This window comes from Colletotrichum chrysophilum (assembly GCF_026319265.1).
Source record: "Colletotrichum chrysophilum strain AFK26 chromosome Unknown scaffold_185, whole genome shotgun sequence".
Taxonomy (NCBI): Eukaryota; Fungi; Ascomycota; class Sordariomycetes; order Glomerellales; family Glomerellaceae; genus Colletotrichum; species Colletotrichum chrysophilum.
The window spans coordinates 21,835-46,483 of record NW_026517472.1 but is presented as its reverse complement, the minus strand read 5'-3'; the positions used below and the strand labels follow the sequence as shown (position 1 = coordinate 46,483).

Here is a 24,649-nt window from a genome sequence, read left to right as displayed (position 1 = left end):
CCATGTGGCCTAATCTCCGAGACAATAGGCATCTTTGTCTGCGAATGGGGCATTTCACCTCGCGAGCGTTTGCAGATCTCCGAGACGCTTCATTTCAGGCACAGCCAACCCCGCCAATTACGTAGCGGATCACGATTCCGTCACCCAAACATTCCTCAGCTCCTTGGCTACGTCGCGGAGCTTCCTCGGCTGCTTACCAGTCACTGCTAGGACGACGCTATTCGTCCGGTTCTCGCTCCCATTCTTGATGCTCGTGTCCATGGCACCCATCATCTCCGCGTAGTCCTGCGGCAGGCCGTAGTTTACGTATCGATCCTCGAGCCCCTTTCGTGAGAGGTTCTTGTGAATGATTTTGCGACCGAGCACTTCGGTTAGAATTTGGGCAATCTGAACACCAAAGTTAGACATCAATGACCTCTGCCGACGAGTCTGCTGAACACATACGTCATCGTAACTTAGTAGCTCCGACCCCAACAGTAGATATTCGTCGTTGGGTGCGTCATCTTGGAGAAGCAGCTGGAATGCGCACGCAGCAATATCCTCGGTCGCGATCCATGGAATCTTTCCGTCTGCGGTGGCGGAGTAGACAGTGCTTTCGTCCTTGATGGAATTAATGTGATTCAGCTGTTCAGCAAAGTTCTCTGCCATTTCATTAGCACCCATCTCATCTTTTTCAGTTGACTTGTACCCACGTTGGAACCATGTCGGTCGCAGCGCGGCCCATTCCACCTCACCCCTGTCACCAAGCTCCTTCAGGTACGCATGCGGCCGACTCATCCCCTGGCCATTGATATCTGCCTCCATCGGACTTCCACTTAAGAGAATGAAGCGCTTGGCCTTTCCAGCCAGCCGTGCCTGGTCAATAAAGGACTGCATTGGGGGCAGCATGTCGAGCACGGGCGGCGCTACGAGGAAGACGCTTGTTGCGCCGGACTTCAAGGCCGCGGCCCATGTCTTCTCATCGGTCCAGTCGAAGGCGATCGGCTTGACATTTTCGGCCCCCGGCTCCGTGGTGGATGCGCCGCTCCGGGAGGACTGGTAGGTGGGGGTATCGGTGTTGGCCAGAAGCTTGGTGATTTGCCGGCCAACTTTACCGGTGCCACCTACGATGAGAACCGTCTGTTGATTGCTGTTGGGAGACATGGTGAGATTTTCCCCGGCGGGTTGGTGTGAAATGAATGATTGTGAAGGTGCACACGACATGGAAATGTCTATTTAACATGACGCCAGATGATGCTGTATGCGATCATACTACCACGGTAACTGGGGTTTTAGCGGAGCTAAGAAGATCGCCCGCGGCGGACTTAAGCTCGCTGTCATGCCTATCCTACACGGTCATCGGAGGCGACCAGAATCCTTCAGACCCGCAATCTATCCGACGGGTTAAGACTGACAAACTCGAAGTACAATCGGGCTTCAGGTTGTTCCTTAGTGACCTCGATTATAAATCGTGGCGTGATCGCGCGGTACGGATCGTACAAAAGTCCTTTTTTACGTGCTGGCAGTATCAAATTGTCACGGGATTGGCCATGTTGAGAAATGAACATGCAAGTCATCGATCGTTCTCATCGTTCCCAGCTGCAATTACGATCAAGACGAAATTGTTAATTTGTTCAATATTTAGATACTCGTAAGGTTGAAGATGCAACTTTTGGGGTATTCCTCAGTCAACTGTAATCCCTGCCTCTGCTCAGCTTGTCCATCCGTGGATCAGCAAAATGTCAACGCTTCTCCAAGTGAGCAGGCCATCCCTCTGCTAACATTGTACTTGCACATAACGATCCCGCTCGCGTCCAGATGTCTGCTCTCCACCATCTCCAACTTGAATCCGCCGTGGGGCATCAGCGATGCCTCCTCAAGCATCCGCGTCCCCTTCCCCAACATGACCGGCATGATCGCCGCCTCCACCGCATCTAGCATTCCGGCCTTCAGGCACAAGCCCGCTAGCTCGCCCCCGCCCATCAGCCAAATGTCCCGGCCCTCGCCATTCTTCAACTCCGCCACGTGCCCGATGACATCCTTCGACACGACCGTCACGGCGGGATGATCTTCCGTTTTCAGGGTGCGACTGAAGACGGTGAGATTTTCTTTTGGTTGTTTTCGCAAAGGGTTCTGCTCGCCCATGGCGAACATGCACTCGTACGTCTTGCGGCCCATCAGGAACGCATCGAATTGTGCATACAGCGCGTCGAAGTCGATGTTCGAGTCCATCACAATCCAGTCCGTAGACCCATCGGGGGGCGCAATGAAGCCATCCACCGAAGTGGCAACGTTGTATCTCAGCTTGCGCGTGGGTTCTTTCATGGTGAATCGAGATGAGATTTAGGTTGATCGTGGGCCAACGGTTCGCAGATTTGCGGATGCATCACCTTTTAAGCCAGGCTCTCGGTCCGAGATCACCTGTCAGATCGAGCTTCAGAAACCTCAGGGTCGCATACGTGACTCGATCGCTGCCCTGTCCCTTGGCACGAGAACGGACTTCCGACAATTCGGTTGCTTTCTGATGTCATTTCGTCTGTTCCTGTGGCTCGCGGGATCCGTCGCTTCGCGAGGCGAGCCGCTGAGGTGCGAGTGCGAAGACTGTGCAGGCACGCCTACGATCGGCATCCCTACATGCTCTCCTGCAGGGAGACGGAATTGAGCCGTCGGGTTTGGGGCAGGTTTCCTTAAATGGTCGCGGTGAGGGCTCGGTGAGGTCAAGTTTGGTGACTAAGTCTCAGGCAGGGGAATGATTGAGCGTTTCAAATGCGGTAACCCTTGGGCGGCGTGTGAAACTGGGCCGATGCAGTGACGTTACAAAGCCGATGATCGGCTCAGACTGTTGTTTCTCTGCAATAATCCATTAGCAACTGTGATGTGAGCAGATTTACTTCCGAGTTGCGTCTCTCATGATGAGTCTAATTGGTACTTATCCAGATCACTACTCCACTTCCGTGCGTTCACCATCCAACGGCCTCATACCTAGAGAGCGTGGTCTATCCACCTGTGATTCAGGGACCATGTCCGCCCGCGCATTCAGATCGGTCACATTTCAAAAACCAATGCTGTGCAGGAAAACGTAGGCAAAGGAAAATCAGAGGTAGAAATGCCCAGACTTGAGGAAATTCCCGTAACTAACTTACCTTTTCAAGCTGCGAATTAGACCCATGGTGACTATACTAAGGGAATATGGCCATTAGATGTGATTTTGATGCAGCCTGGCGTCATGGCTTTTTACAGTTCTTGTGAAGAGGGTGATTAGTTGTGTAGTTTATCTAGTATTAATTCCTTTAGCGCACGTTGATGCTTCATACCTAGTAGTGACGAATCACAACAGGACGGAGTTGAAGTGAGGAAATCAACGAAATCTCGAAACAGCGGGAACCATCAAAAGTATTTCTCTTTCCCAGTGACATCCAACCTTTCCATCCCCGGCTCGTCGTTTAGCACGAGCTGCACATTATGCTGCTCATCCGCTCGAGCCTTCACAGTCTTCTTCCACACACTAGGGGAGCTGACCCCCGCGCCAGCGTCTGCAAGGTCGGCATCTCTGGGAGGAGGCGTCTTGAGTGCAAGAACGATTAGGTCTTGTAGGTCCGCCCACGGCACTACACTGAGGACCCGTAGCCTCCTTCCCCTACCGGTCAGCTCGACAGCATGTGCAAAGCCGACTGTGAGGGCGTAGAGCACAACCGTTGCTAGGTAGATGTACATCATCACCCGTGCGAAGGTAACGGTCTTCCGCTGATGGCCCGTTCCGTATCCGTATCTCCTGACGTCGAAGTCGAAATTCAGAAGAGTGTAGTTCCTCACATCAACACCCCTGCCAAAGTTCCATTGAGTTTGATTTGAATGGAGCAGCTCGACGTTGAACATTCCATCGGAGTTAGTGTACTGTGTGTTCAAATCGATGCCTTGCATCTTTTCGTCGTCGCCCTCTTGTATCATCATCATGGACCTAGCCATTCCCGTGCGTGCTAAAGCCTCAGTAAGGTAGACACCGAATACCTTAGAGAGGAAGAGCTCCGCGTCTTCTGCCTTTCTATCATAGATGGGCCACTTCCTGGAACTGCTGGCCCTGGAACCTAAGCCGCCGATGAGGTCGATAATTCTGAGCACGGCTGAGGTATTAAAGCTGATGCCACCTTCAGTCGTCATCTCGTACGAAGGATTTAGGTACGGAAGCCAGGTGCGGTTGAACCTGATGACGCGGGCCTCTTCAACCGATGTCTGGTTATAGACTGACCGCAGTGTCTTTGCATTACTCAGGCTAGAGTACAGAACATCGCTGACTGCAGGGTCCAAGGAAAAGTTCGAGGGGATCCAAGTGGCTAGAAGGCTGCAGGTGTAGGCTATGTCCTTCGTGTGATCATCTGTGTTTGGAACTTGTCCGGCGATGAGAACCACGGAGCTTACTTTGCCACCCTCTATAGTGTACTCAGTGGAGATCGTCTCATCCTCCTCGGTTTCGGTGAACAGAAACTTCTCATTGAAAGTCGGTGGAGTGTCCCTAACTTTCTCGCAGTCTCTGTCGCCAAAACAATTCATGGCCTCCGTTGGATATGTCATGCTTTGACCCGGCTCGGTGAAGTATTGTTTTTCGTAAACCCTGCATTTAGACTGCACCATGGGCTGATAGATTGAACTGTCCAATTCTCGGTCGTTGGGGTGCGTGTAGTTAACCAGCCGGGGCGTGAGCTCGTAACGGGAGCTACTGTGTACAAGTCCAACATTGTGGCCATCAATGTACTTCTGGATGAGACCGAGCCCCATCATGAAGAAGTTGGACGGGGTGGTTGAGAGGACAGTTTTGTATTTACCATCGGCTTCGACGTGTACCAAATGTCGTCGTACATCTGTCGTGGGAAATTGGAACGTGAGGTTGTTCTTCAAATCGGTCGCGCCGTAGCTTTCGGCCCAATTCCATATTTCCGAATAGCCACCAGCCGGACACCATGCTTCGTACATTCCATCTATAGTCTTGCATTCTGATATGTCTGGTGTTGCATTGAATGTGTGCGGCCACACTCTTTCCGGGATCGAATCGTAAAATACCGGCAGCGAGCGGTCGGAAAGGTTGCTGAACGCTAGGGAATGGGCCAAGGGAAACCATCCGGGAGTCGGAACAAGAAGGACGGCCGATGCAGGCCCAACGACTGTGGACATGAGAGTGGCAAAGACAAGGAAAAGGGCGATAATAAATTCCCAAGATATTGGGTTCTTGAGGTCTTGAGAGTGACGGAACGGCTTTGAAGCGAGGTAGAGAATGTCGCCAACTCGATAACCGCCGGTAAGAAACCCCAAACTCACGCCGGCACCAATCAGTCGGCGACGGAGCATTGCTATAGCGATGGAGGAGAACGAAGCAACGATGAGAAGTTCGTGGATCTTGGCGGGCAGCTGAAGTATGTTGTTCATGACATCGGCAGTGAATCCTAGTTTAGGCCAGGGCCCTTCCATGGGGAACCAGTACCAATCTTCCCAGCTGATCCATATGATGACTGCGGTGGAGGCGAGCGCCGGGATATGGATAAGCCATCCATTGAGATAGCGGGGTAGGTTTGTGCGGGTGATTGGTTTTGGTTTGAGATTCGGGTCGTAGGTGATTTGCTTCCCGACACAGTCTAGGCCGGGGCTATGGTAAGGATGGACCGACGTTATGTAGTCGTCTTTCAGTGTCGAGTCTGAGAAACGATGTTGAGAATTTTCATAACTGACGTCGATGCTGTTGCGAGGATCTGGGGACTGCTCAAGCAAGAGCGGCTCCTCAAGCGTAGTTCTGGCACCTGCTGGAAGCGGCCTTCGACGTACCGGTGCAGGCTCTATCGGGTCATAAGAGACGATGCTTGGACTGAATTCTCCATCAGACGGCGTGGCATTCCCCAAACGGGTGTACCGCTGATTGAGTTCCATGGGATCAGAATGCGAGGCCATCTTGGCAACAATGCATTGAGTAGAAGTCTGCAGGTTTCTTCGGAACAAGAAAAAGGCTCTTTCGAATGGGGTTTTCTTATGTTAAATTCTGCTTCCATGATGGAAAATCAGGCTGGCTACGGCGGCATGCGGGAATGCGAGTCCGGGTTGGCTACCACATGTAGGCTAGTGTACTCTCAGCCTTCGGCCTTTAGAGGGCCGGGGAGTGGGTGGTGATGCATCCTACCGGTCCACTGTTTCCTGCATCTCTGTGGTGCAATTGCAGGACCAGGCCTCTTCGAATAATCATCCACGTGCGACTTCACCAGCAGTCGATGAGCTATGATTCAGGACGTCATGGATCATGGCAATGAAACGCGAACAACGATTCTTCTCCACATTCTAAACTGCTTTGTCTCAATTAGTAACGTTTTCTATGAGTTATTTAGGCAGTCGAGCGGCTCCTGTACCCGGCACTCCTCCTGCGTAGTTCAAGACAGGGAGTTACCAACAGACTTTGCTAGAACGTGCTATTCAAACCGGCGGGTTCGATTAAGCTAAGGTTGTTAAGACATGTGGCGTCGAGACCAGGCTGGGCTCCTCTGGGACCTAACCCCCGCCCTCGCCAAACTTTGTTGGGGGCTGAAGGATCATTAGCAGTCCATGTGATGCGATGAACAAGCCCCGAAAAAATGCATCTCTTGCCTTTCTGTGTCCTGGTGAAGATTCTTTATCTCGAAACAATGACCGCGTGCCTGCTTCTTCCAAATTCCGGGTGAGAGGGTAAGGACCGGTGGCGCCTGTTCATAAGGCTGTGGCCCTTTCGTTTGAGACGATTAGAATGAGACCTCTATCCCTGCCTAAGCCAGGCAGCTGCTTTTTTCACACGCGACATAGCGGCTAGCGTCCGTTATCTTCAGCCGTAAAATGCCAAGGATTTATCGCGCAATTTCGGATCGGATGGCATCGTGTTAAAAGACCGTGGTAGCCCAGAACAAGTTCTGGTGAGTTGTTTTTGGCCGCGGAGTACGAATGCAGCAGTGGATTAGAGCGAGGAGATTGCGGTGCGGCGCAGGCTGACATGAGCCGTTGATCGGCGTGATGGCATGTAACGCTGATTGCACAGCCTGATTGACAGTGGATTTCGAGTAAACGCACTTAGAACCGGCCTTTGCAGTACCTGAAATCCTTCGTGGGTGGGTGGGGCATAGTAGCGATAAAGTCGAGTTTGCCAGCCTTGTAAATACGAGGTTGGTGATTCCTCCCCATCAAGATAAGCCACTACGTAGTCGTGGTGCTAAAATCGTCATGAACATCGCTTACTTCAAATCCTGGGTGCAGCTTGAGTTGAAACAGAAACTTCTGAAGCAGTCTTTTTCAGGGACAAAAAGTGAACTATGTAGTAATGACAAGCCAAACAATGAGGCCTAACCATTACTTCCTATGCTAGCTGTCTCAAGAATCGGATGAACTCACTTACTTCGTCTGCGCCTCAGAGCCATCGGCCTCAACGTCCCGCGGCCCAATTTTCCTCATCCGACCAGTCGCAGGAATTAGGTCTAATATTTCATGGGACCCGGAGAACTATAAGCACCGGGGCCGAAACGTGTGTCCGGGGATTGAACGAGATGTGGGGCCGTTTACCGGCGAGGAGCCGGGCTTCGGTGCTCGGTCAGTTTTACGGCACAGTGAAAAGATTTCCGGAGTTATCGCTGAGGATTGACGCGGTTGCATGGTACGAGAACAGGCTTAGGACCCCAACAGGCACTGTGCCCTCAATTCACTTCCAGATGGAGTAGCTCGTTGCGCCCTAAGGCGCTCTTCCGGCGCCACTCCACGAGCACCCGGCTTCCGAAGCATTGTGTGGGTATCATTTCGGAAGCAAAACATTGCCGCATTGAGTGATCGTTCAGCATCGATTTATCACCGAGGCTAGGATTCAACGCACAAACTGCTCATCAGGACCAAATCTCCACCACGATCGCACATCAAGATCAATTACTACCCCAGAACATGCGATCCGCAAGCCACTTAACGTTGGCATTTGGCTGTCGATGTGGGGCGGTGAGCGGCTATCCGGGAACGAAAACGAAAAGTGGCTAGTGATCCAGTCAATAATTACTTGTCAATATCGTGAGTCCAATAAATTTCTTCGTAAGCCATACCAATTTTCTTGGTCCCGGACATCCGATGCAAAGTGGAAGGAGGGTGCATGTATGTCTTAGTTACCGTTTCAGCCACGAACTACATAAACCGAAGGATCTTTCCCCCTCATCTCATGTTCCGTGTCAACATTGCGCCCGAAGCCACATCTGAGCAGGATCATTCATCTATATCGCCTACACTTGTCCCAGCCGACCATGTCATCTTTCAACCGAATCGCTGTTTATGGCCATCGCGGCTGGGGAAGCTCCCGAATCGTGAAGGCATTGATCGCCTCCGGCGCGCCAGTCAGGGTACTGACCCGTCCTGGATCAGATGTATCCAGCCTTCCAGATGATGTCGAGAAGGTCAAAGTAGATGTCAACGATGAGGAACGTCTAGTCGGCGCCCTCAAGGACATAGACATCGTCATGTAAGATCCATGACGCAGCCGCCATATTCGAGAGTACTGACAAATATTCTCACTAGCTCACTTGTTGGTCATGAGGGGGTTCAGAGACAGCATGGCTTCGTAAAAGCCATTCCGAAGACCAATGTAAAGCTGTTCTCGCTATCCGACTTGGCCGCCCGCTACGATGAGCAGGGCATGCGTATCGCCGTCAACAAGAATAAGGACGAGGTCGAGAGGGCGGCGAAGGCCGCAGGCATCTCAACTACGGTTGTCCTCGTCGGAAACTTTGCAGAGTTTGCGCTGAACACGCTGTGAGTGCGGTGAACCGTTCAATTGATTTGATGTGCTGATTTCCTTTCCTCGTAGTGGCATGGGTGTCGACATATCAGGGAATCGACTCATCAACTCCGCCAACAGCGCTGAGGCTAAAGTCAACTTGTGGTAAGTCTGGAACTGCGCCATGCGGTTGCTACAAAACTTGAGGCTGACATCTTTTTATTTGCAGCACAAGAGACTACGTGGCGGCGGCCTATGTGTCCATCTTCACCAAGACGCCAATTGCTCAAATTCAAAATCGGGCCATAGCTTTGACAGAACTCTCACCCACAGGAGGAGACGTTGCAAATGCGCTGAAGGAGAGGAACGGAGAGCCACCTCAAGTATCTAACCACAGCCTGGAGAAGATCAACAGAGAGATTGAGGATGGGCTTGCTTCAGGCAGTCTGTTTACCCTGTCGTGGTACTGTCGCAAAATATGGGGCACAGGCCAGCAGGCGCAGATGGTTGGAACAGATCTCTGGGAGGTCGAGGGGTACAAGAAGGCGACTTTGAAGGACTTGATTGTGGATGGAAAGCTTGAGCACTACCGCGAGATGCCACCTCAAGTCAGAGAGTACTTTGACAGCTGTTTTTGAGCCACCATATAAGACAAGACAGAAAGTACGATGAAACAAAGTCATAGGAATGCTGCAAAACAAGTTCGGTACGCGCCCAATCTGCCAAAGCCGCCGTCGCGCGTATCTGCCCAAGCAGTTGATTAGTCTCGTGACTGGAAGGCATCCCATTTCGGCTCATCACCTTCCTTCTTTTCTCCCATCCGCTACGCTTCGGGAGTCGAATGATACCGTAACATCGTCCGTTCTCATAATGCCGCGTGGTCTGTGAGCCGACTCAGCGGTCCCAACGAGAATACTTTCCTGGCTACTAGCGTCGTCTCGGTCATGCCGTGACTGAATGACAGTTGAGGTCTTGCCGACGACATGTCCATTCCGGTTCATGGGTCTAGAGCCGTCCATCTCGATTCCACCCGATCGAAGGCCACCTGTATCGCTCTGTTTCTGATATTTCCGGTCGGTCGAGCTTAGGACGCGACGGCCCAAGGCCAGCTCGACGAGGGGGCCGAGGACGGGAATGCACGAAGCGATGATGAGAGTGTTACCCTCGACTCTGCGGTGACATTAGCTTCTCCATCATAATGTTTCAAAGCATCATTTTACATACACTGTCCAAACTACAAGGTCCGCACTATCATCTAGTTAAAATAAGTGAGTATGGTATCGTCTGCGACTCGAGGTTGGCTTACAGGTGAAGTCTTTGCTGGCGAGAGATGGCAGCCGCGTGCTCTTGTAGATCGATATAAAGCAGGAACTGCCATATACAGGTCAGTGTCTAGAAGCAATGAACAGCTTGGGTCGAGAATACCCACATTGATCCAATGCCCAGCGCAACACTAAGAATAAGCTTCTTTTTGATATTCATCTGAAGCCTCATCAGAACGGTGGCGGGGTATATTGCTAAGTACAGATCAAGTGCGGCCGAATATGCTGCAGAAATATGTTATCTTTCGACGCAGTTCAGTGTCTGCGAGAGATAATCACGTACCACCAGTCAAAATAGCAACATCGATCAGCACCCAGGGGCTCCAGCAGCTCTTTTCCGTGATCGTAAAGTCCCATTGCGCTCGTGATGGTGTGCATTGGGCAAATAGGATGATGATGCACAACAGTACGAGCACCAGACAGATTGTTGCCAGTGACCATAAGACGATGCGATGGACCCTTCCCGGGTTAAGTATCCTTCCCGGGTTAAGTATCCTGACTAGTAGCGCTACCACCGCGAACTTGGGCACCGTATATGCGAGAACATTGGGTGGGAAGCCGGAAATCGTCGACAAGACAGCGGCGGACTGCTGTTCTGTGGAAAGCGTACCGACGTGGCGAACGTTGCCACTTTGAACGGCCCATATCTCGAGTCCGACTGTGACATAGCTGAGAAGCTGGAGAAAGGATGTCAGCAGTCTGAGGCTTCTTACTAGATAAATGAGCACTCTTACCAGTGACAGGACCATCAAGTGGTCATCCAGGTGAGCTTTTCCAAGAATCTTGGTTCTCACAAACAATCTACCGAGGACGAAAAGAGTGCTGATGTCGACAATGATGCAGATGGTTGCTATTATGCTTGTGCCTTTAGATTCGGCGGATGACTGACTTGTTAGTGACGTGTCAGCCATGTTCACGACCGCGATCGCAGAAGAAAACGAGACACATGATGAGGGAGGGAAAACATTCGCAACTTTCCTTCGAGGTTGCTGCGAGGCACGTAGACTTCTACACGAATTCCGATAATGCTACCGGAAAAGACCTTGGACCATCGCGCGAGGACTGAAGAGACCCAGTTTTCCGCCGCTGTTGGTGCGATGCCGACATACCTACGAGCAAGGTGCAGGTTCCGACGCAAGCCTGCTATCACCCAACTCCCCTGGCCACGAGGGAGATACCTGCAACAGTCCGGCAGAGAATCTGGCCAAACATTCATAAGTCTCGATTAGGGGGGAGTGGCAGAGCAAGCAGACGCCGGTGACCCATCCTTCGACCTGAAGCTTACATTAGCCCCGAAGGACTCCTGTGTGTGGATTCCGGTGAGCAGATTTAATGACCTGGAGGTGGAACGACTTGAACCAACAGACAAATACCCATGCACGATCGTGAAGATTTCCCCATCAAGAACGCGCAATGCTCGGACATGTCGGGCCTGCGGCCGCAACCGCGGGGATCACGATCCGCAAGCTCCACCGGAAGTCGTTCCGGGATCCTGGACAGTTTCCACTTTGAAAGCGTCCTCGTCCAATGGCCGGACTACATGTGATTTCTCTTGAACCAACAACAACAACATCAGCCCATTCTATGCAGGAACGTTGGAATCCCCTTGTCAAGTTTTTGTGTAGCCCCTGGAGATAGGAAGGTGCCCCTCAAACTTCCTTCAACCACAATCAGAGTGGAACGGATGAAAACACAAGTGTTAGCTCATGGAAACGCGTTGGAGCAAGACCCAGCAAGAGCGCCGAATCAGAAAGTTCAACGGAACTTGAGCATCGCGCAAGCTGCCTACGGTCCCGACAAGGTCCATCACCTTCCTCCGCCACCTCCCGATAGCAACTAATATCCGGCAACCTGCCCTTTTGAGACAAGCTCCTTAAGGGTCTGGCCGACAGCAGAGGCTAGAAATCATGAGATGTCATCTAGGAGGGAGAGGGATTGGATCGGTTTAAAGCATCATGGGCGGGGCCAGGAGTTGGCCGGGAAAGCCGCTGGTCGCGCCGGAGGAATAGACAGTTGGGACTATGGTTACCCATGCTGTCAATTTGGCTCAGTTTCATTAAAGATAGGTCTATGGCCAGTGTCCTCACACCAGCAGCTCATCTTCGCATTGCGTATTTTGAATTCGGTAGTCGGCATTGCTTCCTTACTTCCCCTTTGTCGTCTTCTCTGTACGTTGAACTCCAAGTCGTGTTCGGTTTCTTCCACACCCGCAAAATGGGCTCCATACCAGAACCACCCAAGGAGGTCGACATCTCTGTTGCTTTGAGCGCGTGTGACCTTCCCAGCGTCAATCAACATGTGAAGAATATTGCTGGTCTGACCGAGGTTGTGGCTTCTGGAAATGACACTGCTCGTCTCAAGATGTTGGCAAACGCACGATCACTCGTCCATGCCCTGGAGACTCCGCGAGAGACTATGATCAAGCATTGTTGGGCGCAGGTGCGATATAACTTTACCTGTTTATACCTTCAAGACATGTCTAATGTGTGATTCTTGTATAGCCCGCTGCATTCACTGCACTCACATACGCCGTGGACTCGGGACTCTTCACCTTGATGGCTCAGACTCAAGCACCTCAACGAGTATCCGACCTCGCTTGCAGACTCGGACATGATCCAGCTCTACTTGGTGTGATGTCTCTTCACGAGAATACTTCACTTCAGATGTGGTGCTAATGCGTAGCAGGTAGGATCATGCGGCATTTAGGAGCGATGCAATACATCACCGAAACCGGGCCGGATGAATACAAACCAACGAACTTCTCCAATGCATTGACAATCACAAGTATGGGAGCTGGTTATCCTTGCGTGTGAGTGCGGTCCAAAACATTCATGAAATCCTCAATTTACTAATGATCCAACCTATGTCCAGTGCTGGTGCCTGCATGGAAGCTCTTGCAAAGTTCCACGAGTTTGCCAAGAAGACCAACTACCGCGAGCCCCACGATGTTCTTAACAGCCCTCTGCAATACGGATATAACACAAAGCTCGACTGCTTCAGCCACTTTGCCGCTAATGCACCGTGCGATATGCAGTTTGCACAACACATGGGCGCGTATAGACAAGGCAGACCAAGCTGGATGGATAAGGGATTCTACCCCGTAAAGGAGCGCCTTCTTGATGGTTTCGACCACTCCGAAGATGGAGTTCTTCTCGTTGATGTCGGTGGTAGCTTTGGCCACGACATTGACGAGTTTCGCAAGAAGTATCCTAAGGCTCCTGGTAGGCTTGTCCTGCAGGATCTGCCGAGCGTCATCAACCAGATCGACAAGTTGGATAAGACGATCGAGAGAATGGGACATGACTTTTTCGATGAGCAACCAATCAAGGGTAAGTCCTCAGCCTGACCTTGATACAACACGAATGAGTTTGACTCAATGAATCTCCCAGGCGCGCGGGCTTATTACATGCATTCCGTGCTCCACGACTGGCCAGACATCAAATGCGAAGAGATCTTGGCAAGGACGACGGCTGCTATGAAACACGGTTACAGCAGGTTGCTGGTCAACGAAAACTGCATTCCGGATACTGGCGCCGATTAGCAAAACACCGGACAAGATATCATGATGCTAACCCTTGTTAGTAGTAAAGAGAGAACTCGTCTTGAGTGGAAAACGTTGTTGGACAAGGCTGGATTGACGGTCTTGAAGATCCACGATGTTGGCAATGGCGTTGAGAGTCTGATTGAGTGTGAGTTGGCATGAAACCAAGGAATCAACGCTACCGCAGAATAGTAGAAAGCTTTGCTATGGGTGCCTCAGTTTCCGCCACCCTTGACTTGGGTCTGATTCTCTCGTTGCGATATAATTGTTGAACTTGAACTGTCCACCACCTATGAGAACACATTTGATGTATTGCGCAATTATGCATTCTGCCGATGCAGCGCTTATGCAAGGCATTTTGTTTCTGTTGCTGACCAAAACTGTGCTATGTATCATCCGGTACCTGTGACCCAAGTGCGCGCGCCCTTGTGGCGACTCGGGTATCCTGTTTTACCCACGCAATGTAATGGCTTATGATGCATGGAAAGAAAGCCAGTGGGCTTCGTAGAAGTGAAGTCCAGCAAAGAGTACAATTACCCATCAGCAAGGCATCCCGCCACTCCCACTAGGCAGAAAGAGCTCCCTGATGGTTCCTCTCGAATGGCTTCAATATCTTTGGAATGAATGCATAGCCACTACATTTGAACATCTAATAGCCCGTCGTTATTCCATGGGTGCCAATCGTTCATCCATCAAAAAGGGGCATCGAAGTGACACTAGGGAGAGTCAAAAGGGAAGAAGTGGACAAAGTCATCAAACGCCTATTAACGTAGCGTAGTGTACGTTGTTCAAATTGGTGCGTTTTTCAATTTTTGCTAATGGAGAACTGCGAACAGTATAACGTCGCAACCTCGTCATTCTCATATGCTGGCGATGTCTAGAACTTACCTTGGGTGATCATTCGACCATACTTGGATGCCTTTCATATTCATTTTTTTCTTCTCCAGAGTCCTTATTGAATTTGCAAGCAGGCCTTGATCTTAGCTAATATTGATAGCGGGCACCCCTAGCTGGACACTCAGTGAATTTCGATGATACACTTCCTAATTTTCAGCATTCACAAGGTTATTTGCGTAAGCGTGATCTTCTGTATTATTGAATCCGCCGGTGCTCCTTTTTGGCTTCCTCGATGACCTAAGACCCGGTGTATAGCATTTAGGACCATCACTCGTCGTTCATCGAGATGCGATTCTTGCACATGGTGTATGCAAGTGAGGATAACGCAGGGGATTTAAAGCCCACTTGTCTTTGTGCCAGTAGACCATCTTGAAATTGACCAGTGTATTTGATTTTTGTTGGACAAACGATGTTGATTTAATGCAATACCACTGAGGTCCATTGATCAAAAGGTGACTGTTCTGCTTGATTGAGGGATTTCCTCCTATCCAGTTCCGAGCGGGGTTCTGTCTTGTATTTACCCATCATCACCGGTTCTTGCATATTATTCAATGCATTTCTAGCATCCCTTTATCCAGACACAGTCGTTAATCCAACAATCTCAACATGCAGCGGCTAATTACATGATTGACGGGCCTTCACTCTGGATGGGCAGGTCTTTATATCCCACGTTACTCTTGGCTGCTTTTGTTGGCTGTATACTATTTACAGCTTACTTACTCATCACCATCGATGTGTAAGGCCTTACCGCTTCTAGGTAAAAAGGTGGAGCCTACGTCCAACACACGCGTCCGCTGATACGACTCTCAGCAGACCCCAATTCAGCCTCGCTGACTTCCTCTACTCGTCCGCCCACGCCACCACCCTTTTCAAGATCGCCTCCCCATCATGTACGTCGTCGATACCCTTCAGCCCTTCCGACGGAATCCAATCTGCACGGTCCGACGCGCCTCCCGTCGCAAACCCGGCAAATAGTCTTGCAAGAGCGGCGTCCATCTCTGGGTGGCCTTGGAAGGTGAGAATAGGAGGGCTGTGGGAAAGAAGAACCTCGTTTTGAGATGAAGATGAGCCAGAAGCGATAGATGTAAGATATGGCCCGGGGTGAGTTACAACAAGGCCGTGATTTTTTTGAATGTCCTACAGTAAAGATAGAGGCATATGTTAGCTTTTCTGTTGGTTTGTAGGAAGATCGGAAGGGTCTTGAGTAGGTAGGTCCATACAAGCGATTCAGTTTTGAAGAAAGCAACGCCTTGAGAAGTGAGAGGGACGGTCTCAACACCAATTAATTGCCCGCCTCTCTCCGGCGGCACCTGTCCCAACCGCCCTCCAAGAGCCAAGGAAATGGCTTGATGACCCCAGCAGATACCCGGTAACTTGGCCTTCTTCTGACTACCTGGCTCACTGAGCCCACTTGCATTGTGAATTTTCACAATCTCCTGGATCCAGCCAAGTGTTCGCTGCACCCACTCCGGTCTCTCATTCTCCTCGGCGTGTTTCAACAGGTTGAATGGTCCTCCTGTCAGAACCACTAGATCGTACTCGGACGGGTCCGGGAAGGCATCGCCGCGGATGGCGGCGTGGACAGTGATCTCAGTAGCACCTGTTCGGGAGCAGCGGAGGAGAGTGGTGATTCTGGATAACATCTCGCTCCCACCTGGTTCGTCCGGGTCGAAATTTGTGAGGATGGCGACGCGGAACGCCATGTTCGCTGGTTTGTTGGGAAACCGTGAAGATTGTTCCTGGAGAGTTGTGTGCTTGGATGATGGATTTCTGAAGTTAGGGTTTCTGTGTTGAATTAATAGCTGATTCACCTGTCTGATTTAAGGATCCACCCACCTTTCTGCCTAAAAGCGGAGAGGAATCCGGCTGTTCCGATCGGCATTACTGAGCTTCAGAGGTATTCGGGCTACAGGCAGATTTAGCCGCAGATCGCAGTACAAGAGATTTCGCTAGATACACACAAGACAACACACCGAAAAAGAGACTTCTAAGCTGCCTTCCGTTAGAAAAAGTTGTATTGGTGAGAACGTAGGGTGTGGAATGATGTGGGCGTACTAGGCGCCATAATGAAGCTCTTCTAAAATCACGCTTAAAGTCTGATAGGCAAACCTTTCATAAGTGACGGCATAACAATAACAACAATATAAAACAACCCATCCCACTGTCAAATGTGAATCTAGTCGAAATACTAAAACTTTCTCACATGACCTTTTCGCCTCCTGCGAGACTCTCTAGAACCTCTCTGAAGCATCCCACAACATGATCCGCGTCCTGTTGACCTAACACCATATTCCCTACCGTAAGCGTAATTTGCAAACTCCCTTTTATCTTCGGCATAATCAATACATTCGCCGTCTTGGAGGGCTTATTGGGCAGACTCCACAACCCAGTCTCACAGCTCTCTCCGTTCATAGAACATCGCATGCCGTTATCATCCTCAAAATTCTGAAACCTCACAAAACTCCCAAACTGTGTCCCCGGTGCCCAGTGGGTACAGTATTTGGTAATGGTCGAGAGGGACAGACTCTCTACCGGGAGCGTGGCCATGTGCTGCGATTGGATCTGCTCCAAAAGCATCCGCGTGCTGACTGGGTCCTCCAGATTGGGCGTGGTGGATGGTAGAAGAACCCGGACGGGGATGATATTCAGACACGGCCCCACGATCCTGTCTTCATAAGGGAGGGACAGTGAGCGGCCGTGGATGACTTGACCGAAGACCACACTCCTTCCGCATTCCGGCCCCTTTTCGTTGAGTTGTTTTGCCAAGAAGAGCCTTGATAGTGTGAGAGCCCAGGCCAGCTTCGCCAACGTAGCCATCGTGATACCCGCTGGCGCCACCAACGGCGCTGTCTCGGTCATGGCTGTCACGACGCTCAACTCTTCCTTAACGCTCTCCCCACCCTCCTCTGTTCTCGCCACGCCATCTCCGCGGCGCAAAATTTGGCCATCCAATCTCGTCATCTCCGCATCGTCAAGGACATCTTTCCAAACTTGGTACGCTTCATGTGTCGTTTTTGTTTCTGTCACGCACTTGACCTGGTCCGAGAATTGTGTGCAGGGAGCTAGAGAATGGCTAGTGTTATCATCATAGGCGGCCGACATGTCGTCGACGAGGACATTGAGAGATAACCCGTCAAATTGGGCGTGCGGGAGTCTCAGTGCCAGGTATTTCTTCTGCCTGTCACGTAGTGTGAGCAGTTGCACTTGGAATCCTTCGGCTCCGTTGACCGGGGGCCCGTGGGACAACGAATCGCTGGTGAAGTGCTGGTCCAATGACTCGATGTCTTTGTGATGTTTCAGGTCCATCGAGAAACTGCGGAGGACGAGCTGGACGATGGAGCCAGTGGCGGTGGTGGTGGTTGTGGTGTAAAACACGGTCCGCAGAATCGAATGCTTCTCCGTCAACAGCTGGCACGCCTGCTGCAACCTTTCAATATCGGGGTTGTCCGGAAGCGAAATCCACAGATAGCGCGAGTAAAAGTTGTACAGCGTCATTGTCTGGAAATCTGTCGCGGGGAGAGCTAGTTCCACTTGCTGCGCCACTTCATGTGGTAGACCAGGTGGTAGTTCACATCCCAGGGCCTTTTCACTGTTGCTGTCGGTGGTCGACAAGCTTTCAGAAGAATCTTGAGACGTGGCGTCTGTGGTCGACGAGCTTTCCGAAAAGTCTGGAGTGGTGCTGTCTGTGTCTGACTCTGGACAGCAAGAAGCCGCGATTTGTGATAGGATCTGATGCTTGAAGATCTCGACGACGCCCAGGCGAAGTCCGTTGCGTCGAGCGAGCGCAGCCACACGCATGGCCGAGATAGAATCACCGCCTGTGCCAAAGAAGTTGCCCTTGATGGGCACTTGTTGCGCATCCAAATGCAACACCTGGGCGATTATTTGGAGGATTTGGGTCTCATGTTCCGTGAGAGGAACCTGCTCTCCGTCTGCTGCTTGCTCGCGTGCTGTGCGCGTGCGAAGTTGGTACTTCTCCCTGTGGTCCTGGCTGCTGAGGAGATTTGTCGATTCTTCCCGTAACAGTTTGCGGTTCACTTTTCCGGACAAGCTGAGGGGAATATTCCAAAAGGGAAGGAAATACGAGGGGAGCATGTATGAGGGTAGGGTGTCCTGGAAAGAGGTGTATAGGCTCTCGATGGTGTTGTAGAAGTTGTCGTTGAGGTCCTGGATCACTTCCAGTCCACCCTCCTTTCCGACTTCTCCCCAATCTTCAAACTCATGCGGCGCGACAAAAGCGACCAAAAACGCTCTCTGTCCTCCTCCTTTCTCCGCGATCTTGACACAATCCACCGCCACCTTGTGGACACTCGAGCACAGCGAGGTGATGCTGAGTTCCACCTCCTCAACCTCTAGCCTCTGCCCGTGTAGCTTGATTTGATCATCCTTGCGTCCGACGAACAACAAAGTGCCATCTTCTCTTTGCCTCACCAGATCCCCCGTCTTGTACACCCGGCCAATCTTGCCGCCCTGAGCTTTGCCGCGGATCTGGGTCAGCCATGAGGGTGGATTCGAAGGAGAAAGAAACACAGCATCCGTTTTCCTGGCGTCTCCGAGGTATCCTGACGACACGACGGGGCCTTCGACGAGCAGTTCGCCAATGGTCCCAATCGGCACAAGCTTGTGGTGATCGTTCTGGCTCGCCACCCACGATACGGCGCCGGGACTGCGACCGATACACGCCGGCGGTGTATCTGCTTCTGGTAAAATGCGCGAAATGTGCGAGATGACGGTACATTCGGCCGGCGCATACATGTTGAACAACCTCACCGTCCCTGCCCATCTCTCCACAATCTGCGACGTAAGTTGCTCCCCCGCCGACGCCAGAACTTGCAGCGTAGGCACCTCTTCAGGGTCAAGCAGGCCGATCACGGAGGGCGTCAGCAAAGCCCACGTTACGCCCAAATCTCCAGCGGCTTTGGACGGGTTCGCTCGTCTCTCTTCCTCGGTCGGCACACAGACCGTCGCGCCCGCGCTGAGTGAGAACAACAGTTCGCCGATGGAGAGGTCGAATGCAAACGAGGAAAAGTTGAAGACACGAGAGCATTGAGAGAGATGGCCGGTGGTGGAGAGGTGATACGCCGAAGTGGACAGCGCGCGGTGCGTGAGCTGGATGGCCTTTGGGAGACCAGTTGAGCCAGACGAGAAGACAATGCAGGCCGGGGCATCCATTTCTATCTCTGCCAGTCTAGCGGGAGCATCTTGGGTGCTTTGAGAAACATCTGTGATGACCTCCGGATCGAAGATAATCTCCGGCAGCAACAGATCGTTCTCCACCATTGTTTGATGATGAGGGAAACACACTACTCTTTTGGCCGATAGCACGGTGCACATCGTGCGGAGTCTCTGGACAGGGTGTGAGAGATCAAGCAGGGCAAAGGCTGCGCCGAGTTTGAGGGCGGCCAGCATCAGGACTGGCGCCCATGGAGAGCGTTCCATTAACAACGGCACAAAGTCCCCCTTGTCCACACCCGCGGCGTACAAATGCTGCGAGAACAAGTTCGAGTAGCGCTCTACTTGTTCATAGCTCAAATTTAAACCATGAGAATGGACCGCAACCTTCTCCGGCTGCGAACCGGCTTTCTTGCGGATGGTGTTGTGGATGGGCGTCTCGACCCCCGCTGGTAGAATGCTATTCCATTTGCGCAACCTTTCCACATCCTGTCGTGGCATGAGGTCGATGTCTTTGATCCGCAAGTCATGTGCCTCGGGGGAGGAACAGGAGGAAGTCGAGGACAGAATTTGTTGCACAACATGCGCCATCTGCCTCAGTATGCCGCGCGTGGTGTCCGTATCCAACAGGGTAGGATCCACGGCGGCGGTGAAGGCGATGGAGTGCTGAGAGGGGCGGCAAGTGAGGACAAGCGGATAACTTGCGAATGCCTTCGCGTTGTCAGGCGACTTTGAGCCCCCTATGCTTGCCGAAGATTCGAAAATACTGCTGGGTGAGGATTGTTGATTGTCCATCTTTGCCGTCTGTTGCTGGACGACGAGGAGGTTTTGAAATCCACACGCGTCAGCCGCCTCGCCACTCACTGCTCGAATCCGCAACAGGCCCGTTTGTTGATGTGCCATCATATCGGCAAAGCCTTTTTGCGCTTCCTCCAGCGCCGTGTGGATGGCTTGGTCTCCTGGAACCTTGACACGAACAGGCAACGTAGCAAGGGTGGGTCCTGTGAGTTCCAGGTTGTCCGCATTTCGACCCGTGACTGTTGCACCGAAGACCACATCCGGAGAATCAGTCTGGTTTGAGAGTATGATACCCCACTCTAAACGGAGAGTCGTGGAGAGTGTGTATTTAGAGTGGGCACTCGTCAAGGTAGGGTCGAGAGAGAGGGTGTGTTCGAGAATGACTTTCTCGACGGTGGAGGGCGTAATGCTGCTGCCGGGAGGAAAATGTTCAGTTCGTAGGCCGGCGAAACTTGCTCTCCAAAACTCATCAGCGGCGACATTTTGCTCTTGAGTAAGGAGGTTTTGAACAAATGGTGAAAAGGGTCGGTAAGGCAGAGATTGTCCAGCATACGCCTTGTCAACCTGCTCCAGAATGAGATCCAAAGACCATTCGTCGAAGAGCGCGTGGTGAATGTCCAGCCGAAAGGCTTCCTTGCTCAGATACAAGCGTACAAGAGGGCTCTTCCCATCCACAGCAATTTCAACTGATAAGCTTGATTTGTCAACATCGTCGACCATTGTCCATGGTATATCACAACCACTTTCAGTCACAACTTGAAATATCCCCTCTGAAACCTACAAAACACGAGTCCGGAGAACAGGGTTCATCTTCCATACCTTCTCCCATGCCTGTTTGAGTTTTGCGACAGAGATATCATGGCATATGGGCCAGGTGTAGCTGCCGATAATATACGCACCACTATGCTGTGCCGTAAGCGCGATGACGCCCGCTTGGATGTGTGTTGCCGGATAGATGTCTTCAATCTTCTCTCTTGAGAGACCGACTCCCTTGAGAATGGCTGGGATGATTGATCGGGGAGCTTTCAGCAGCGAGAAAGGAGGCGGGACAGCTGATGACCGCGGTGATGCTTGGGAGATGGCGGTGCGTGCCAGCGTTGACGCCTTGGACGAGGACAGGAAGAGCGGCCATGTCGGCGAGGGTGGAGTATTTGAAGACATCCTCAACGCTAAGCTGAATCCGTTTCTCGCGAAGATGTGCGGCGAGTTTGATGGCTGCGATCGAATCTCCACCTCGTTGGAAGAAACAATCTTCCCTCGAGATGCTCTCCTCGTCGATGTCAAATATTTTGGACCAAGCTTGGACAAGAACCTTCTCCGCGGTCGTCGTGATCTCGCTCCCAGCTTGTTCACCACCAACACCCGACATTCTGGTCTGACGGCGGGCAAGTTCACGAATCGCTGTCTGAAGCAACACGCTGTCTATCTTCCCCGATGAAGTGAGCGGCATATGCAGAAGGAACATGAATTCAGAAGGAACCATAAACGCGGGCATCTCTTGTGAAAGGTGATGCTGCAACACGTTTTGTAATTCCCAGCTGCCTTCAAGTTTCGTTTCGGGGCTTGCTGCAGATGGCCTGCGGGAGGTTTCGACGCCGAGAAATGCAACCAGCTTCGTGCCACCCCACCCTTCTTTCGTCTTCACGGCCACCACGGCAGCATGCTGAAATGTTACTGTGGACGGGTCGAGTTGCGTACAAGCCACAACTTGACTCTCCACCGCCGCCAACTCTAGTCGCTGCCCATTGACCTTCACCTGATGATCTCTTCTGCCCACTAGCTCCAGCGTTCCGTCCAAACGGGGACTGTATCGGACCAAATCACCCGTCCGAAACGCTCTTGTCCAAGGGAACCTCTTATCACCCTTCTCGTCTCCATTCGTATTCTCAGGAAGCCGTTGGAGAAAAGCCCTCTTCCACTCTGGATCCGCCTGGAAGGATCTTTCCGTGCGCTCCGGGTCATTCAGGTACCCGCGTGCAACAGATGGCCCTTCAATAACGAGCTCACCCAGAGCGCCAACGGGCGCCAGGCGGGAAGGGTCGATCATGGAGAGAACCCAAAGCGTGCAACCGTTGCCACGGCCAATGTTGGAGGGCGAGGAATCACCACCGAGCCGGACATCCTGCGCAAGAGCTGCGATTCCGGTGGCTTCGCTAACGCCGTAGGCGTTGAAGAGCACCACTTTGTTATCCTCATCACTCGTCCAACTCTGAACGTGCGATTCCGTCATCTGTTCTCCGCCGAGCACAAGCCGCTTCAAGCTTGGAACTGAAGCCGGCCGCAGCGTTCCCGCCATACTCGGCGTCAAACTCGCCAGCGTGACACCCGTTCTCTCGATGAACCCGCCGAGATTTTCGACGCGCTCCCGCTCCGAGGGCACGCACACGCAGCCCCCGAACATGAGCGGGATGAGGATATCTAGGTTTGCGACGTCGAACGTGTACGAGGCAAACTGCAGCATGCGGGTAGATGGCGAGATGTGCAAGGCAGAAGGGGAGGCTGTAGCCATGGCCATGTGGTAAAAGGCGTCATGAGAGGTGGTGATGGATTTCGGAGTGCCAGTCGTGCCTGAGGTGAAGGTTGCGTACATTGCTTGGGAGGGGCTCGGGGTTTCTTGGCTTTCTTCTTTTGGGGGGGCTTTCGTCCTCTAGTGACGAAGCCTTGAGGTCCTTACCGGCCTCGCTTCCCAACTCCACGAACCTGGGAGCAAAGCTTTGCGCCAGTGCGTGGTGTTTCGGCGAGCAGACGGCCAGCTTGATATCAAATGGCTGACACAGTGTCTTGTTATACTGAACTGGATGCGTAGGGTTCAAGAATAAGTATGCACCGCCTGCTTTGAGCACCCCAAGCATCGCCACGATCGCCCATTTGGACTTGTCGAATATAAGTGGCACAAAGACCTCTCTCGAACGCCCAAGTGCCTTAAAGACACCGCCAGTGCAGAAGAGAGGCGTTCGAGTTCGCCGTAGGTGAGGTCGCCATCCCAGGAGGAAACGGCGGTGGTGGAGGGCTGGGAGCTGGCTGTGACCGAAACGACCTGGTGGATGCATTTCGCATGCCCAATCTCCTTGTTTGAAGTGGAGTTCCATTGTGAGATGCGAGCAATGTCGGTCTCACTGACGAGGTCCAGGTCTGAGATGATAGAGTTGGTGTGGCGTACAATCTGTGCGACTGCTCTAGCCGCTGTTGCCGCTATCATGCGAGCCTGCTCGGATGCAATAACGGCAGGATTGTGCTGAAGACTAACGCTGATGGTGTCTTCGTGGAAAGACACGGCAAAATCGAATTGCTTTAGAGTTGTCAGCCTTACTCCTGACTCCCCATGATGCCGACTCGTTTTGATGAAGCCGGGAGAGGGAGACGAAAACTTACCTTCACAATGTCCTGAAAACCTTCTCCCTCACCCTCGAAAACAACCGAGCGTTGCCCCCAAACTAAAGTTTCCCTCTCCTCGGGGACATTCTCGCGCGGCTGAATTTCATAGAGCGAACGCACGGGTTGCTTCGCCGAGGCATGAGTGTGCCACCAACTTGATTCATTCTATCAGCCTCCTGAACTTACTCACTTAAGAACGAAGCTGAGGAAGGGAGGGGGATCCCATACCTAACCCCACCATTCTGACTGTATGAACGAGACCCCACATCCTCAGACCCTGTATAGCTCACCAGTGTGATCCCCCATGCTGCTTGCACGAGGTCTAGTAGGGTCTTGTGCTCTGATTCAAGCCAGGAGGTGAGGTTATCGCCAGAGAGATCTGGCACCGCAGCGGTGACGGTGGCCATTGGTTCTTCGCAAAGGCCCTCTTGAATCTGCGGAGGCTAAGAGTGCGTTGGTGGTGGTGGGATGGTCCTTGTAAGGTTTCGTAAGGTTGAGATGGGAAAGTCTGTGGTATTCAGAGATAGACGTAGTTGCCGATGAGTGCTAACTGTCTAATAGTATCTCCAGAGTTAGCGGAGCGGAAGAATACTGACCAGACCGGCTCGGGTCCCGGGACAGCTGCCATAAAATCTTCGGCTTCTCCCTGACGAAAGCAGTTAGTCGGGATGAATCCCGCGAGAGTCTGAAGTCTGAGTTAACCGCCGTGGTAGTAGATGTGACTCGGGTGGCTCGGCTCTTTTTCCTTCCTTTGCTGCCTTGCTGGTGCATCTCAGCTGCTCCCCTGTCTTCACGAGCTGCAAATCAGACTTTGTGGGTACA

The 24,649-nt window shown here is 52.1% G+C and overlaps 8 protein-coding genes across 8 annotated transcripts; 3 read left to right on the top strand and 5 right to left on the bottom strand.

Moving 5' to 3' along the window:
* Positions 1 to 129: 129 nt before the first annotated feature.
* Positions 130 to 2,304, bottom strand: COL26b_012669 (uncharacterized protein; the record flags this gene model as incomplete). The annotated part of the gene is made up of 2 exons (XM_053185308.1): positions 130 to 1,129; positions 1,769 to 2,304. 2 exons carry the CDS (start codon positions 2,302 to 2,304, stop codon positions 130 to 132), a joined length of 1,536 nt encoding a protein of 511 aa, XP_053030751.1.
* A 1,062-nt stretch (positions 2,305 to 3,366) lies between these two features.
* COL26b_012668 (uncharacterized protein) lies at positions 3,367 to 4,752 on the bottom strand (the record flags this gene model as incomplete). Its single annotated transcript, XM_053185307.1, has 1 exon — positions 3,367 to 4,752. The coding sequence occupies one exon, from the start codon at positions 4,750 to 4,752 to the stop codon at positions 3,367 to 3,369; it is 1,386 nt and encodes a 461-aa protein (XP_053030750.1).
* A 3,500-nt stretch (positions 4,753 to 8,252) lies between these two features.
* On the top strand, positions 8,253 to 9,360 carry COL26b_012667 (uncharacterized protein; the record flags this gene model as incomplete). Its single annotated transcript, XM_053185306.1, has 4 exons — positions 8,253 to 8,467; positions 8,524 to 8,757; positions 8,813 to 8,887; positions 8,952 to 9,360. The coding sequence occupies 4 exons, from the start codon at positions 8,253 to 8,255 to the stop codon at positions 9,358 to 9,360; spliced, it is 933 nt and encodes a 310-aa protein (XP_053030749.1).
* Positions 9,361 to 12,907: 3,547 nt separating this feature from the next.
* COL26b_012666 (uncharacterized protein) lies at positions 12,908 to 13,585 on the top strand (the record flags this gene model as incomplete). The annotated part of the gene is made up of 2 exons (XM_053185305.1): positions 12,908 to 13,373; positions 13,434 to 13,585. 2 exons carry the CDS (start codon positions 12,908 to 12,910, stop codon positions 13,583 to 13,585), a joined length of 618 nt encoding a protein of 205 aa, XP_053030748.1.
* A 2,323-nt stretch (positions 13,586 to 15,908) lies between these two features.
* Positions 15,909 to 16,185, bottom strand: COL26b_012665 (uncharacterized protein; the record flags this gene model as incomplete). The annotated part of the gene is made up of 2 exons (XM_053185304.1): positions 15,909 to 15,918; positions 15,950 to 16,185. The coding sequence occupies 2 exons, from the start codon at positions 16,183 to 16,185 to the stop codon at positions 15,909 to 15,911; spliced, it is 246 nt and encodes an 81-aa protein (XP_053030747.1).
* Positions 16,186 to 16,681: 496 nt separating this feature from the next.
* Positions 16,682 to 21,172, bottom strand: COL26b_012664 (NRPS; the record flags this gene model as incomplete). The annotated part of the gene is made up of 2 exons (XM_053185303.1): positions 16,682 to 16,761; positions 17,008 to 21,172. 2 exons carry the CDS (start codon positions 21,170 to 21,172, stop codon positions 16,682 to 16,684), a joined length of 4,245 nt encoding a protein of 1,414 aa, XP_053030746.1.
* A 277-nt stretch (positions 21,173 to 21,449) lies between these two features.
* Positions 21,450 to 21,890, top strand: COL26b_012663 (uncharacterized protein; the record flags this gene model as incomplete). Its single annotated transcript, XM_053185302.1, has 1 exon — positions 21,450 to 21,890. One exon carries the CDS (start codon positions 21,450 to 21,452, stop codon positions 21,888 to 21,890), a length of 441 nt encoding a protein of 146 aa, XP_053030745.1.
* Positions 21,891 to 22,204: 314 nt separating this feature from the next.
* On the bottom strand, positions 22,205 to 23,042 carry COL26b_012662 (putative NRPS-like protein biosynthetic cluster; the record flags this gene model as incomplete). The annotated part of the gene is made up of 2 exons (XM_053185301.1): positions 22,205 to 22,228; positions 22,269 to 23,042. The coding sequence occupies 2 exons, from the start codon at positions 23,040 to 23,042 to the stop codon at positions 22,205 to 22,207; spliced, it is 798 nt and encodes a 265-aa protein (XP_053030744.1).
* Between the last annotated feature and the right edge of the window lie 1,607 nt (positions 23,043 to 24,649).